The sequence below is a fragment of the Musca domestica genome, unplaced genomic scaffold, assembly GCF_030504385.1.
Source record: "Musca domestica strain aabys unplaced genomic scaffold, Musca_domestica.polishedcontigs.V.1.1 9, whole genome shotgun sequence".
NCBI classification, from domain to species: domain Eukaryota; kingdom Metazoa; phylum Arthropoda; class Insecta; order Diptera; family Muscidae; genus Musca; species Musca domestica.
Window position 1 is genome coordinate 15,487,174 of NW_026712435.1, and position 14,869 is coordinate 15,502,042.

Here is a 14,869-nt window from a genome sequence, read left to right on the forward strand (position 1 = left end):
ATATTTTGCCCATACCAATATTTTTATCTGTATTAGATAAAGTATGAAAATGGAATAATTCGGTCGACTATACTTGGTAATCATGTACATTTTAACATTTTCTAACCAGTAAAGAAAGTCTTAAAGTCGGGCGGGGCCGTCTTTATGATACCCTACACCACTTTGCTAATTTAGTAGAGTTCCACATAACAATTAAAAGTTCTTATGGGAGAATTCAATCATACACGCTATGATTATAATTATAATTTAAAGGTCAAAGGACTAAATATGCCGAAGCATTTGTATCTTTTAAATTCGGAATTGTATTGCCCATTTGGTGCACAATTAATTTGAAATCGGATAAAGATATATATGGGAGCTATATCCAAATCTGAACCGATCTCGATAAAATTTGGCAAAGATATTTCTGAGCTGTATTTGATATATTTCCCTGAATATCGTTGCTTCGGAGTGCATATTACGACTGTGGGTAACAAATATAACAAATCGGATGAACAATAAATATGAACAATAAATATGGGAGCTATAGCTATATCTGAACCGATCTTCAACAAATTTGGCATACTAGCTTCTAGACTCAATTCGGTCACATGTGCCAAATTCCATCCCATTTGGTCAAATATTAGACGTTTGGTGCACAATAAAAGGTAAATCGGACGAAGTTATATATGGGAGCTATATCCAAATCTGAACCGATCTCGATAAAATTTAGCAAATGTATTTCTGAGCTGTATTTGATATATTTCCATAAATATTGTTGTTACAGAGTGCATATTACGGCGGCGGTGGATAAAAATAACAAATCGGATGAACAATATATATGGGAGCTATAGATATATCTGAACCGATTTCGATCAAATTTGGCATACATATTTTCAGACCTAATTTGGGTGTATACGCAAAATTCCATACAATTCGGGCTGATATTACATGTTTGGTGCACAATAAAAGGCAAATCGGAAGAAGATATACATGGGAGCTATATCTAAATTTTGACCGATTATCTCCAATTTCAATAGGGTTCGTCCTTGGGCCAAACAAATGATCTGTGCAAAATTTCATCTGGATCGGGCAATAAATGCGACCTGTACTTTGTTTACAAAAATACATGGACAGACGGACGGACGGACGTGCATAAATCGACTCAGAATGCGATTCTATGCAGATCATCAAAAGGAACTATGGGTCTATCTCGTTTCCTTTTGCCTGTTACAAACAAATGCACAAAGACATAATACCCTGACCACCTTGTGGTGTAGGGTATAAAAATTATTACATACCTCATATAAAGTGAAGTAAGTAGTCGATATAGTCCAAAACTAGCACGTCGGAATACTTATATCTTATTTATTTAAGTCCGATACGAAATGGACAATATTGGTCCATTCCTTCGGAACCTGGTCCATATTATGAACAATCATAATAGAAGTCAAAATATTTTTAAAAAAAATCGAATATTGGCTGAGGGTATACATCTGTCGGCAAAAACGACTTATATTTTTAAACTTGTTTTTTGAAAACTTAAAACTACATACGATTTTCAAAAAATTCCGCGACTTACCTATTGACCAACATGGCCAACATATCTGCCTTCATGACAACTTTCACAATTCTTTCCCTAGCAGTTTCTTCTGGGCTGTCATGAAACAATTTGTCTCATCCTTTACTGTATTCATATTCAAAATGTTTAACATTTTTTTTTTATTTTAATGAGTTGTTATATACATTTATTTATTTACAATTTAACGAAAACAGAAAAACAAGATTCCCATTTTCCAAAATTCTTCTTTTAAGTAATTACGATTTTGTCGTTTCTTTTTATTAAAACAAACCTATTTTGTGCTAATTTTAGCTTGCTTTTATAAATAAATATAAAAAATTCAAAGAATGACACTAGAACTTCCACGCTCCGTGAGTAAACATAGAAGAGATGTCCCAATATAGATCCATTAAGAAGAGCAGAAAATCTAGAATCACACACAACTTCTAAAGAACAGATAAATTTTCTCCAACGACTACCACAACAACTGCTGGCAGCACCTCAACTCCATTAATTAAAATGTTGGGCCAAGCAGACGACAGACGACGTTGTGGTTCAGAGAACAGGAAATCATCAGCTTTAGCGTCTTAGGTGTCTGTGACACAAGAAATTAAATTTGTTCGTTTTATTTCTATTCTGAGATCTCTTAGTTGAATCTCTCCACTTAAATCAAGAGAACTTGATGAGCCAATAAACAACAGTTCCACGGTTCCCTTTTTCTTAATTTAATCACACACTTTCACACTCACACACGTGCTAGGTCACTAACAAAGCAAACGGTTCTTATTTTCGTTAAGTGGCTGTGTGGCATGCTTCGTGAAGTGAACGCATCTATGTGAGAGCATTGCTCTTGAGAGCATCATTTGTAAAGCAATTGCATTTTTCGGAGAGTAAACTTAAATTTAGTCGACAGTGGTTCCCGCTGGCTATTTAGTTATATTTCGACATAATTTTATATTTTGCAATGTAAATTATAAGAAAAAATATGGAAATTATAAGAAATGATTCCGATTCGAAGTTATGGAGGTTATTTGTTGTCATTTTTATACCCTCTACCATTCTATGGAGGGTATAGGGCTTTGGGGGCTTTGTCATTCCGTTTGTAACTCCTCGAATATTCATAATAGACCCTACAAAGTATATATATTCTGTATCAGCGTAAAATTATAAGACCATCTAGCGATGTCCGTCTGCTTGTCGGTCCGTCTGTTGTAATCACCCTATCTTTCGAAAAAGTTGAAATTTGCATACATGCATAGTTTAGAACATACCCAACATACCAAATTGACTTGAGAATAATATTTTAATAAGCTTTCAAACATAAGCCTTAAGCTTGAGAAAATCTTGAGAATGTATTGAGAAATGCTTGTTTAACAATTATAGAATAATCGAAAGGGAACCCTTATTCATAAGCTTATTCTTGTAATTGCAGAATAAGCTTACGAAAGTAATATTATATCAAGCTTATTTTTTCAATGGTATAAAATATATTTTTTTTAATTATTTTACACATTTCATTCATTGATCGCCATCCCAGCTGTCGCTGCCTCCTGTTGCATTGATACCTAGATGCGTTCTTTCCCTTGAGCTTCCGCATCTCCTCCACTAATTCTTCACTTCTCTTGAATTCTTGCAACTTTTTGACGCCTCTATTCTGAAATGAGATTGAAATAATATACACTACAGATTCCCAGATTTATTATTCATCATTACCTTAGAGTTTCGTCCAGAAATGGGTCTTAAATTCGCGTGATTTTGATTTTAACCAAAGAAAATATTTTTTTTTTGTCGACAATTTTCACAAAAAAAAAAAATCAAAACAAATTTGTCAACAAAGGACAGATTTGAGAAAAGTTTGTGCAAAAAAGTTTTTCTCTAGCATTGTTGAGGAATTCTTACGATAAACTATTTTCATAATATTATTCTCAAGCTGTATTGTATTTTTGGTATGTTGGGTATATAGAAAATGTTCTGCAACGGTAGACAGAACCCATTACACATACAGGTACTGGGTATCATTTAAAAGAAAACGAAATATAAATTCTATGCCGAATTAGCCATGACTGTCCGTCTGAGGGAAATCACGAACAAAATACTCAGTGTATTTTAGGTCCGTAGGACTTTTGGTATTGAAAATGTATTGTATAGGTCCACGTTTTGATATATTCCCCATCTAACTATACCACCAGATTTAAGATGTTTATCTTGTTTTAGTCACAACTCCAACCGAATTGGCAGTTTGTGTTTCCATTATGCGGCAACATCCTTGCATAGAACTTTTCATAGGTCCAAGTTTTGGTGTAGTCCTCATATAACAGTGCCGCAAGATATTCAGTATTTTGATGATTTGTGTCACACTTTTAACCGGAATTGTTTGGTATTTGGAGTTCGTGATGGGTATCACTTCCTATGGCAGAAAATTGCTCATACAAGTCTTCGCCCTCATATAACAGTACCTTCCTACATTCCGTTTTTTGATGACTAAAACGACATTGTCCACCTGATTTGTTTCAAATTTCATATTTGAAGTTCCTACCAGTTTCAGGTACAGGCCTTCGAATAGACCTCATTATTCACCGGGATTGTTTCAAGTTTCTATTTAAATATTGTAATGGCCTATGACAGAAAATTGCTCATACAGGTCCACGTCATCCTATAGGACCCAATATAAGGATAACTAGCTATATTAGGATTTTTTATGATTTCAGTAGAATTTTTCAAATAATTTTTTTTTTTGGAATTTTGGAAATTCCTTTCAAATTGTGGAGGCTATTCAAAGTTCGGCCTAAAGTTCACCTGTTATTTGTTTATTTTACGGGTACAGGTTTTTATATACTCAGCCTCATTGCTACAGAGAGTATATATAATTTGATACGGCCAAAACATGCCTCATCGAAATAACGATTTTAGACCGCAGATCTCTTTGGACCACATCCGTTTCAGGACATTAGGAGTGTCCGTCCGTATGTCTGTCTGGCTCTCTGGTGCGCACGATAACAGAACTAGAAAGGATCATCCAATGTTATTCAAACCTTGCAAATCCCAATATTTTTGTCAGTGCTAGATTACGTGCGAAAATGGATAATATCGGCTCACGATATCAAGTACCTCCTCCATTAAGGGTCAAAATTTTGAATCATTAAATCTCATATAAATTGTAACATAAGCATCCAATTTTCTTCGAATTTCTTAAATCAAGTATTTTCAACCTAAGATAGTGTAAGGACGAGATATATGGGTCCCCTCCTTCTAGTACCTCCCCACGACGGGTCAAAATTTTGAATAACCACGATGCTCATTAAATGCGATATGAGCATCCGATTATTTTCAAATTTGGTACATCCCAATATTTCTATTAACACAAGATCAGGTCTGAAGATGTAATATATTTTGGTAGCTAACTCACAACGGGTTAAAATTTTAAATATTTCAATCTCTAATAAAATGCAAAAGAAGAATCCGATTATCTTTAAATTTCACACATGCCAACATTTTTAATAACACAAGATCTTGTGTGAAGATGGGATGTATCGGTCCAAACCTACTGGTTACTCTCCACAAAGTGGTCAAATTTTTGAACAACAAAATGATCATAATATGCGAAAAAAGCATTAGATTCTTTTCAAATTTCACGCATTTCAATATTTCTACTAACACAAGATATGTTGTAGAGATGATAGATATCAGTCGACCATTTCTGCTATCTCCTCCACGATGGATGACAATTTTAAGTACCTATATCTGTCATAACTTGGAAAACAAATAATTGATTATCTTCAAATTTGGTATACCTTATTTCACTCAAACGGAGAACTGATGGGAATGTGGAAGTTTTCTGTCCACACCTTCTAGTACCTTCCTGATTCTAAGATTTTAATAAACAATTATTCGCAAAAAACTAAAAATAAATATTGGATTTTCTTTACATTTTGTACATTTCAGTATTTTTATCCCTATTAGTTGAAGTGGAATACTCCCCTCCTCTATATCTTGTACCTCACTCACATTTCAACATTTTCCAAAAATTATCACATATCTCATATAAAGTGAAGAAAGTAATCAAAATAGTTGAAAACTGGAACGAAATGAACAATGTCTAACTCTTTCGGAACCTCCCCCATAAAGGCTCAATATCTTAAATAATCATAACGGATGTCAAAATATGTTTAAGTAAACGGACAATATATAGGATCTTGAAAATGTTCAGAATAATACGTCGAAAAATACCACTTAAATGAAAACCGTTAAATGGTGGCTATACGAAGACATGGATATGCATAGGTAATTTTCTGTCGTAGGCTGTAGTACCGATTTCGAAATTGAAACAATTTCGAAATTTCGTTGAGTAATTACAAAAGACGGACGGATTGACTTTGCAAAATCGTCTTAGAATTTTACGTTAATCAAGAATATATATACTCTGTTAGGTCTAAAATTATAATTTCGATGAGTTACAAACGGAATGACGAACTTAATATACCTTCCATACTATGTACTGTGGGGGGTATAAAAACAAACGACAAGGAAGGTTTAGGGCAGTGCAGAAGTCTAGAATTTTGGGCGACCATGGATTATATTTAGGTGGTAAAATGGATCACAACTTTTGTGTGAAATTATGTTGAATGCCTATCAGCACGACAGAGAGCGGGTAAATTCACCCGCTCCAACGTTAACACTTGTGCAGAGCTGTGGGGCATTATTTAAAACAAGTAAAAAAGCTGTATGTTCGGCCGGGTCAAACTTTGAATACCCTCCACCATTTGAAACGAATTTGGCAATTCTCAGAAACAATAAAATCCGTTAAAACTTCTATTAAAATCTTAAAATGCCGAATGTAGCTGTTATATTTGGGTCTATACGACGGCATGGACCTGCATAGGCAACTTTTGTCATAACCCATTACAATATTCGAATGCGAAACTTAACAAAAATCGGTGAATAGTGTCGCTAAAATCATCAAAATACCGAATATCAGGAGGTATCGTTATATGGAGGCTATAAGAAGACGTGGACCTGCACAGACAATTTTCTGTCATGGGCTGTAGTATTCATTAGAAACTTCAAATACCAAATTTGAAACAATTCCGGTGAAAAATATCGCTAAAATCATCAAAATATCGAATATTGGGAGGTTCCGTTATATGGGGGCTATACGAAGACGTGGACCTGCACAGACAATTCTCTGTCTTAGGCTGTAGTATTCATTACGAACTTCTAATCTCAAATTTGAAACAATTCCGGTGAATATTGTCGCGAAAATCACTAAAATATCGAATATCGGGAGGTACCGTTATATGGGGGCTATACCAAAACGTGGACCTACATGACCCATTTTCAATACCAAAAGTCCTGCAGATATACATTTGAGTAAAATTTTATCAATCAACTTCAATTCGCTCGGAAGCTCGAGTGATTTTCACAGACGGCCGAACATCGCTAAATCCACATAGAATGTTATGCTGATCACGAATATATATATATATATATATATATATATATATATATATATATATATATATATATATATATATATATATATATATATATATATATATATATATATATATATATATATATATATACATATATATATATACATATATATATATACTTTACTATGGTAGAAGGTAGAAAAATCGACTAAAATGTATTTGTACCCAAGAAGGTTTTCCAATATATTATACTGTTTTAGGGTATCACATGGTCGGCTCCGCACGACTATGGTAGTGACAAATATCGGGAAGTGTCGTTATAGGATAAAGATCAGCCACAGAAGGTGGATTTTATTAAGAATTCAAATTACCAACTTTGGGAAAAATCCGGTGCAATTCATCTAAAATCATCCAAATAACTAATATCGTGGAGTACCTACATATGGTGCTAAAATAAATCGTATTTCATTTCCAATACCGAATAATATAAAATTGTGTCCACATACTGCATTTTGTGCGGAAGCTACAGTGGTTTCCACAAACGGTGGCTTATTTTGAGAAATTACAAATAGTTTGACAAACTTAACGTACCCCCCATCGCACTGTGGAGCATTGTTGTTGTTATTGATAGAGAGAAAGGTGTTTTGCTTCCATAAAACTCAAGCCATATAACATTTTGTGGTATGGTGTGTCGTATGAGTTATGGAAATTCCGTTAATTGCCATTTTTAACACTCATTCGCAGCTTACTGCTGTGTAATTAAAAGTATGTATGTATGTTTACATGTGTAATGCTGTTTATGATACTTACATAATTACTACGATATGAAGACATTATAATCAGTTCGACCAGCTTTCATTCAATTGCATTTCTTTTGTTCTTTCTTTTTGTTATTGTAAACACTTTTTGTTGTCGTTGTCTTGCGTTAAAAATTGACGTTGTTCTTTTGATATTTCTACTTGGGCGATTTCTCTTTAAATTTTGGCATATAACATTGGTTTTTGGCTGCAACCATTTAACTTTTCACACACACACACACTGACACAAAGACACTTGCGAAACACTTGTGTGTATGCGTTTTGTTGTTTAATTTATTTCACTTTTTATTTTTATTTTAATTTCAATTTTGTTTTTCTCTTCCTTTCTTGGCATAAATTCGTACTCAGGTAAAGTTATACGAAATGGCAGTGCTTGAAAATCGCTTCTCCATCTTGCACTTGGTGTTGCATTTTTGAAATGTAAACATTTTGATTGGTTTTGTTTGTTTTTTTTTTTTTGTTGGCCGGTGTGTCCGCCGAGGGACGACGAGAGCAATTCTCTGTGAATGCAATACCAATTAAGTAATTCACAAATTCTTGAGTTTTTCTTGGTTGTTTTGTTTTTATTGTTGTTGTGGTTGTTATTGTGTAAATTTTGTTGTTGTTGTTGTTAAATAATCATTTTATTTTGCAATATGGGTCAAAACATTTCATCATTATTTGCTGCTAGCATGGCTGATGTTTATACAGGGCATCTATCAGCACACATGTTGGGGTTGGAAGGGGTTAAGTGAATAAAATTTATTTTGAAATTTTAATTATTTGTGTGGTATTTTTTTGTTTTAGTTAATTTCAAATTTATTTGCCATTGCTGCAATGCATGCACTTCATTGAAATCGGAAAATTATTGCTCAAACATCAAATCCACTTGGTTGAACCGACCAAACACCGCCATACCACGCCACACACTCTTCCTCTTGATGTAATTCCAATTTATCAATTTCAATGCAATTGCATATTTTCATACGAACATGTTTGCAATTAAAAACGTTTATTTATTTATTTATTTTTGTTGTTGTTATTTTATTATTTGTAATATTACAAAATTGCGATGTGATGATTGCCTGCAAATTACACTTTCAATATTAATCGCCTCGCGTTGACATTCGTTGATCCACTTCGAATGAAAGAAGAAAGAACGCTAGAAAACGAACGCAATGTTAGAGAAGTCATCGTATCTAGATGATATTGAAAACGTGCAATGCTCTTTGTCTCTCGAATGACTTTTGGCTCTAACACAATTTATGTAACTTGAAATGGTCTTTGTTAAAGAGATATTTTCAATGAAAATGAAACTTTACCAATCGAACCAATTTAAGAGAATTGCTAACATGAAATTTTTAAGCTATCCTTTGTATCGACCTATTTACTTTCGATTTTAAGTTCAATTGGATGTTTAAAATAACATCTTCCTAGTGAGATTAAGCAAGAAAATCCATTTACTACCTGTGGATACATATATATATATATATATATATATATATATATATATATATATATATATATATATATATATATATATTCTTAATTAGAATTTTTCGATTTAATCATCTTTGGATTCTGAGAAGATTGTTAGATATGTTTAACTATATGTTCCTTCAATGGATGTTGACATTGTAAATGTCAAAAACCACTACGCTACCCGTAAGAAATAAATGATTATATCGGCAATTAATGTGAAGTAGATCATAACAAATATTAATGTTTTTATATGCCCAGCCATATGTCTACAAAGGGAATGTATACGGCCAAAACATTGGCGTCATTGGACCAAATCCGTTTCAGGACATTTGGAGTCGATCTGGAGATGTCAGTCCGTCTGCCTGCCTGACAGGCGGAATATCCATGACGCAGATAAAACCTTAAATGAGAATCCGATTACTTTCAACCTAGGCAAATCCAAAGATTTGTACCGACACAATATTCTATTTTCACCAAAATCCATCCCATTTGAGTTGATAGTGCACATTTTGTGCACAATGAACCTCAAATCGGATAAAGAAATATGTGGAAGCTATAGCTAAATCTGGATAGATTTAGCAAATGTATTTTTATACTGTATATGATAGCTGGCACCAAATATCATTGTTGTGGGGTGAATTTCACGGTTGTGAGGACAGAAGCTATAGGTATATCTGAACGGATTTTAATCAAATTTGACGCACTTTCTTCCATATCTGATGAATTCGGTCGTATGGACAGTCAATTCCGGCCTATATTAATCATGTGATGCACAACAAACATGAAATCGGATAAAGCTATTTATGGGAGCTATTTTTATACCCTTCACCCTAGAAAGGAGGGTAAATTAACTTTGTCATTCCGTTTGTAACATCCTTGAATATTCGTCGTAGACCCCAAAAAGTATATAATTCATAATCAGCATAAAATTCTAAGTCGATTTGACGATGTCCGTCTTTCTGTCCGTCTGTCTATCTGTTGAAATCACGATACAGCCCACATTATTTGACGTAGAGCAGAAAATTTAGCAGAACAAATTGTATTGTGTCTAGGATGGTTGGTATTGAAAATGAGCTATATCGGTCCACGTTCTGGTATAGTCCCCATATAACGGTACCTCCCGATATTCGGTATTTTGATGATTTATGCCTAGTTCGTGTGGCGAATTTTGTATGTATAGGTCCACGCTTTGGTATATCCCCCATATAAAAGTACCTCCCGATGTTCGGTATTTTGATTATTTTTACCACATTTTTTCACGGATTTTGCTAAAAATTGGTATTTGTTGGTCATAATAGGTGGCGAAACATTGCATATATGGGTCCACGATTTGGTATAGCCTCCCGATATTCGGTATTTTGATGGTTTTTGCCATATTTTTTCACTGATTTGTCTAAAAATTGGTATTTGTAGATCATAATGGGTTCTAGTTCGTGTTGCGAAACATTGTATATATAGATCCCCGTTTTGGTATAGTCCCCATAGTCCCCATATAACGGTACCTCCCGAATTCGGTATTTTGATGATTTTTGCCACATTTTTTCACGGATTTTTCTGAAAATTGGTAGTTTTAGGACATAATGAGTCCCAGTTCGTGTGGCGAATCATTGCAATTATAGGTCCACGTTTTGGTATAGTCCCCATATAACGGTACCTCCCGAATTCGGTATTTTGATGATTTTTGCCACATTTTTTCACGGATTTTTCTGAAAATTGGTATTTGTAGGTCTTTTTGCAAAACACTGTATGTATAGGTCCACGTTTCTGTATAGCCCCATATAGCCGTATTTCCCGATATTCTGTATTTTGATGATTTTTGGCACATTTTCCCATGAATATGTCTAAAAATTGGTATATAGGCTCTAATGTTTCCTTTACCCTAACGTGGAGGGTATTAAAAGTTTGGCCCGGCCGAACTTAATGTTTTTTACTTGTTTTGAATTCCTCTTCTTTCATTTTTTCTCGTTTAAAAAATTAATTTTAATAATGTGTATAGATAGAAAAAATTATATCCGAGTTTACAATTTTTATACCCTGCAACATTATGTTAGGAGTATTATAAGTTTAATTGGGTCAAAAATTATGTATTGGTTTCCCACATAGAATAGTATATATAGATTTTCCTCGCCGAGCTGAGTCGACCTGGTTATGGTATATCCGTCCGTCTGTCCATGGTAGTTTGCTATCACGCTACAGGTCTCAATTTTGGCCCGATTCTTATGAAATTGAAAATGGAGGTATGCTTATGGCCAGAATAGAAGCCTATTGCTTTTGGAGATGATCGCAAAATATTTAGGGGTTAAAATGGATCAAAAAATGAAAAAATCACTGATTTTGCAGTTGCCATACAGGTCACAATTATAGACCAATCGACGCGGAAGTTAGCGTAGGGCTAGAGCTTAGGGCTGGGCAGAAGCCTTCCAATTTGGATTGTCCTCGGATAATATTTAGTGGGTGAAAAAGACCATAACATTTGTGTTAAATAAAAGTCAAGTTTTCCATTAAACCGCGAATATTTTCTATCGGGCGAAATTACATGTAAGCGAAGAGGTCAATTCTGATATATCGGATATATATAATGAAATATATACAATGTGTATATACAAATGAAATTGATATTAGCTAGAATGCTTATATCTCAAGAATGGCTGGACCGATTTTGACAAATTTTGTCAATTCAGAAAGCCCTCTTAGCACCAGCGGACAAAAATAGCAAAGAGGGTTCCAAAAATAAAACAACTAATTTCTTCTACTTTTTTGACTTTTAGTAGCCAAATAATGAAAACAATTTTCGGGAGACATGCATTTGCAAAGTTACGAAATTCGGTAAGGAAACCTATTATTGTGCAATGGAAATTTTTGGCTATACCCAAAACAAATATTTTTATATCCTACTCCTGTGGTACATTATGTCTTTGTGCATTGGTTTGTAACATAGAGAATGAAACGAAATAGACCCCATAGTTCCTTTTGATGATCTCCATAGAATCACCTTCTGATCACATTCCACATATTTTTGTAAACAAAGTACAGGTCGCATTTATTGTCTGACTGAGATGAAATTTTTCACAAATCATTTGCCCAAGGACGAACTCTATTGAAATTGGTGATAATCGAATCCGATTTGGATATAGCTCCCACATATAGTGTCTTCCGATATGATAAACATTTATTTCAGAACACACGGCCAGGTTCAGTCCAGAATTATGTCTGGCAATATTGGTGAATATTGGTTCAGATTTAGATATAGCTCCCATTTATATTTTCGTCCAATTTCAATTTTATTGTGCTCCATATGTGCAATATTCGTCTAAATGGAATGGATTTCGGCATACCCGATCGAATTCATCCCGGAAGTAAGTACTTAAAATTTGATGAAAATAGGTTAAGATCAAGCTATAGCTCCCATATAAATGTTTCATTCGATTCTTGGTTTAGTTTCTCGATATTCGTAATATGCATTCCACAACAGTCATATATGGTGCCAGATATCATATGTAACTCAGAAATACTTCTGCCAAATGTTATCGAGATCGGCTCAGATTTTGACATAGCTCCCATATTGTGCACCATATCAGCCCAAATACAATGGATTTTGGCACATATGATCTAATTCATCCAAGAACCTAGTGTAAACAATTTGGTGAAAATCTTTTCAGATATAGCTATAGCTCCCATATATATGTTTCATCCGATTCGGTGTTTAAGGCCTCCACATTCGTAATATACCCTCCACAGCAATGACATTTGGTATCAGATACAGCTCAGAAATACTACTGCCAAATGTTATCGGGATCTGTTTAGATTTGAATATAGCTCCTATATATACCTTTATTGGGTTTGAAGTATACAGTTTGCCAAATGTGTAACATTAGCCCAAATGGGTTAAATTTTGGCAGAGACTTCCGCATTTAGCCTAGAATTAAGTGTGTAGCTCACATTTATAAGTTTCAGCCCATTTTATATCTAAGTCACCCAAATCCTGATAAATAAATATATGGTAAAATAAAAATACCTTTTTCCAAGTTTTGTCGAGATAGGTTCAGATTTCGATATGCCTTCCATATATATTTCCCTCTAATTTATGTAAATAATGCGTCTACTTTTTGTCAAAGAAAGTAATTTCATCCGATATTATATTTAGTTATTCATACCATGCACTCCATAGCAACGAAATCGAGAGGTCACACACACAAATGTATTTATTTATTATTTATTTGTTAATTTAACTTATAACTAAAATAATTACAAGCTAAATGTGAATGATAAAGGCTTTGACAGCGAAGGTCTTAAGCCAAATGAAACATTAAGGGATGTTAAAAGAATCAGATTAGGTTAAATAGTGTTGTCTCTTTAAGATATTTGATCATGTCTGAAACATGTTTATCTTGTAAGAGATCAAGTGTTGTGGTTGGTGCAATATTTCCAAACGTCGATTTTCTGATTGTATCAAATTTAGGACAATGGTCTAATAAATGCTCAATCGAAACGCGACTAAAATTACAAAATGTACAAGTTGCAGGTATCGTTCTATCGATATAATTTCCTTGAGATATTCTGGTATGACCTAGTCTAAGTCGTATCAGTTTGGTAACATCACGTCGCTCCAGATTTCGAAAAATGTTCCCATTAGAATAATCATTAATAGTATTTTTATTTGAATTTATCTTTTTATACCACGGAGATGTTTTTGAAAATTCGTTTAATATGCTAATGTTCAATTTTGTCTTCATAAATTGTGTTATATCTCTAAAATTATAGTTGTATACCATTTGTAATGGGGCATTAAGGGCTTCTTTAGCCGATTGATCTGCAAATTCGTTTCCTTTAATTCCGCAATGAGCGGGAACCCACATCAATTTTATTAGGGGTGAACTGTTAATTAGATTTGTTCTTATGTACTTTGGATAGTAGTCATTGTTATTAATGTTTTTCACTGCTATCACCGAAGCTAGAGAATCTGTGCAAATTATAAATTTCTTTTTATTATGTTTGGCATAATTAACCGCATTAAATATGGCAATAATTTCAGCTGTAAATATTGTTGAATATTGTTCTGGTAATAAAGCCTTGTGTAAAATAGAATTTTCTGTTGTGATGCTGAATGTAGCTAATTCATCCTTCTTTGACCCGTCAGTATAAATGAAGTTAAAGTTATGATATTTGTTCTTAATTTCTTGAAAAATCTGAAAAAAAGTCTCTTTAGATGTTGATGGTTTTTTGTTTAAACTGAGTTCATCTAATATACAGTCATTTAAGTTTTTAACATAATGTTTAGATGTAGGTAATTTTTTGACAATTAAAGGTAAGTTGTTGTCATTACAATATTTAATAATTCTATTATTTGTCGATGTTATTCTTTTTTCTCTTTTTGCTTTTATATTCTTTTTTATTAGAGTCGAGTTTGGTGTTTCCCCGCAAAATAGTAAGTTTTTGTATAAACGTCCTGTAGCATTTTCTCTTAGGACTTCTATTGTGGGAGATCTGGATTCAAAGAGCAAGTTGTTAACAGGAGTAGTGCGAAACGCATTCAGAGCTATTCGTATAGCGCTATTGTATAATGTTTTTATTTTATTTATATTTTGCTTTGAGGTATATCCGTAAAGGAATATTCCATA

At 33.6% G+C, this 14,869-nt stretch overlaps 1 protein-coding gene across 2 annotated transcripts in view; it reads right to left on the reverse strand.

Moving 5' to 3' along the window:
• Nucleotides 1-8,485, reverse strand: part of LOC101893576 (FH1/FH2 domain-containing protein 3) — a 237,307-nt gene extending 228,822 nt beyond the window's left edge. For both annotated transcript variants that reach the window (XM_059131671.1, XM_059131672.1), the window contains exon 1: nt 7,783-8,485. In XM_059131671.1, the coding sequence (XP_058987654.1) occupies nt 7,783-7,806 (24 nt within the window). In that variant the 5' untranslated portion in view covers nt 7,807-8,485. The remainder of the gene's footprint in view (nt 1-7,782) is intronic.
• Nucleotides 8,486-14,869: the final 6,384 nt, after the last annotated feature.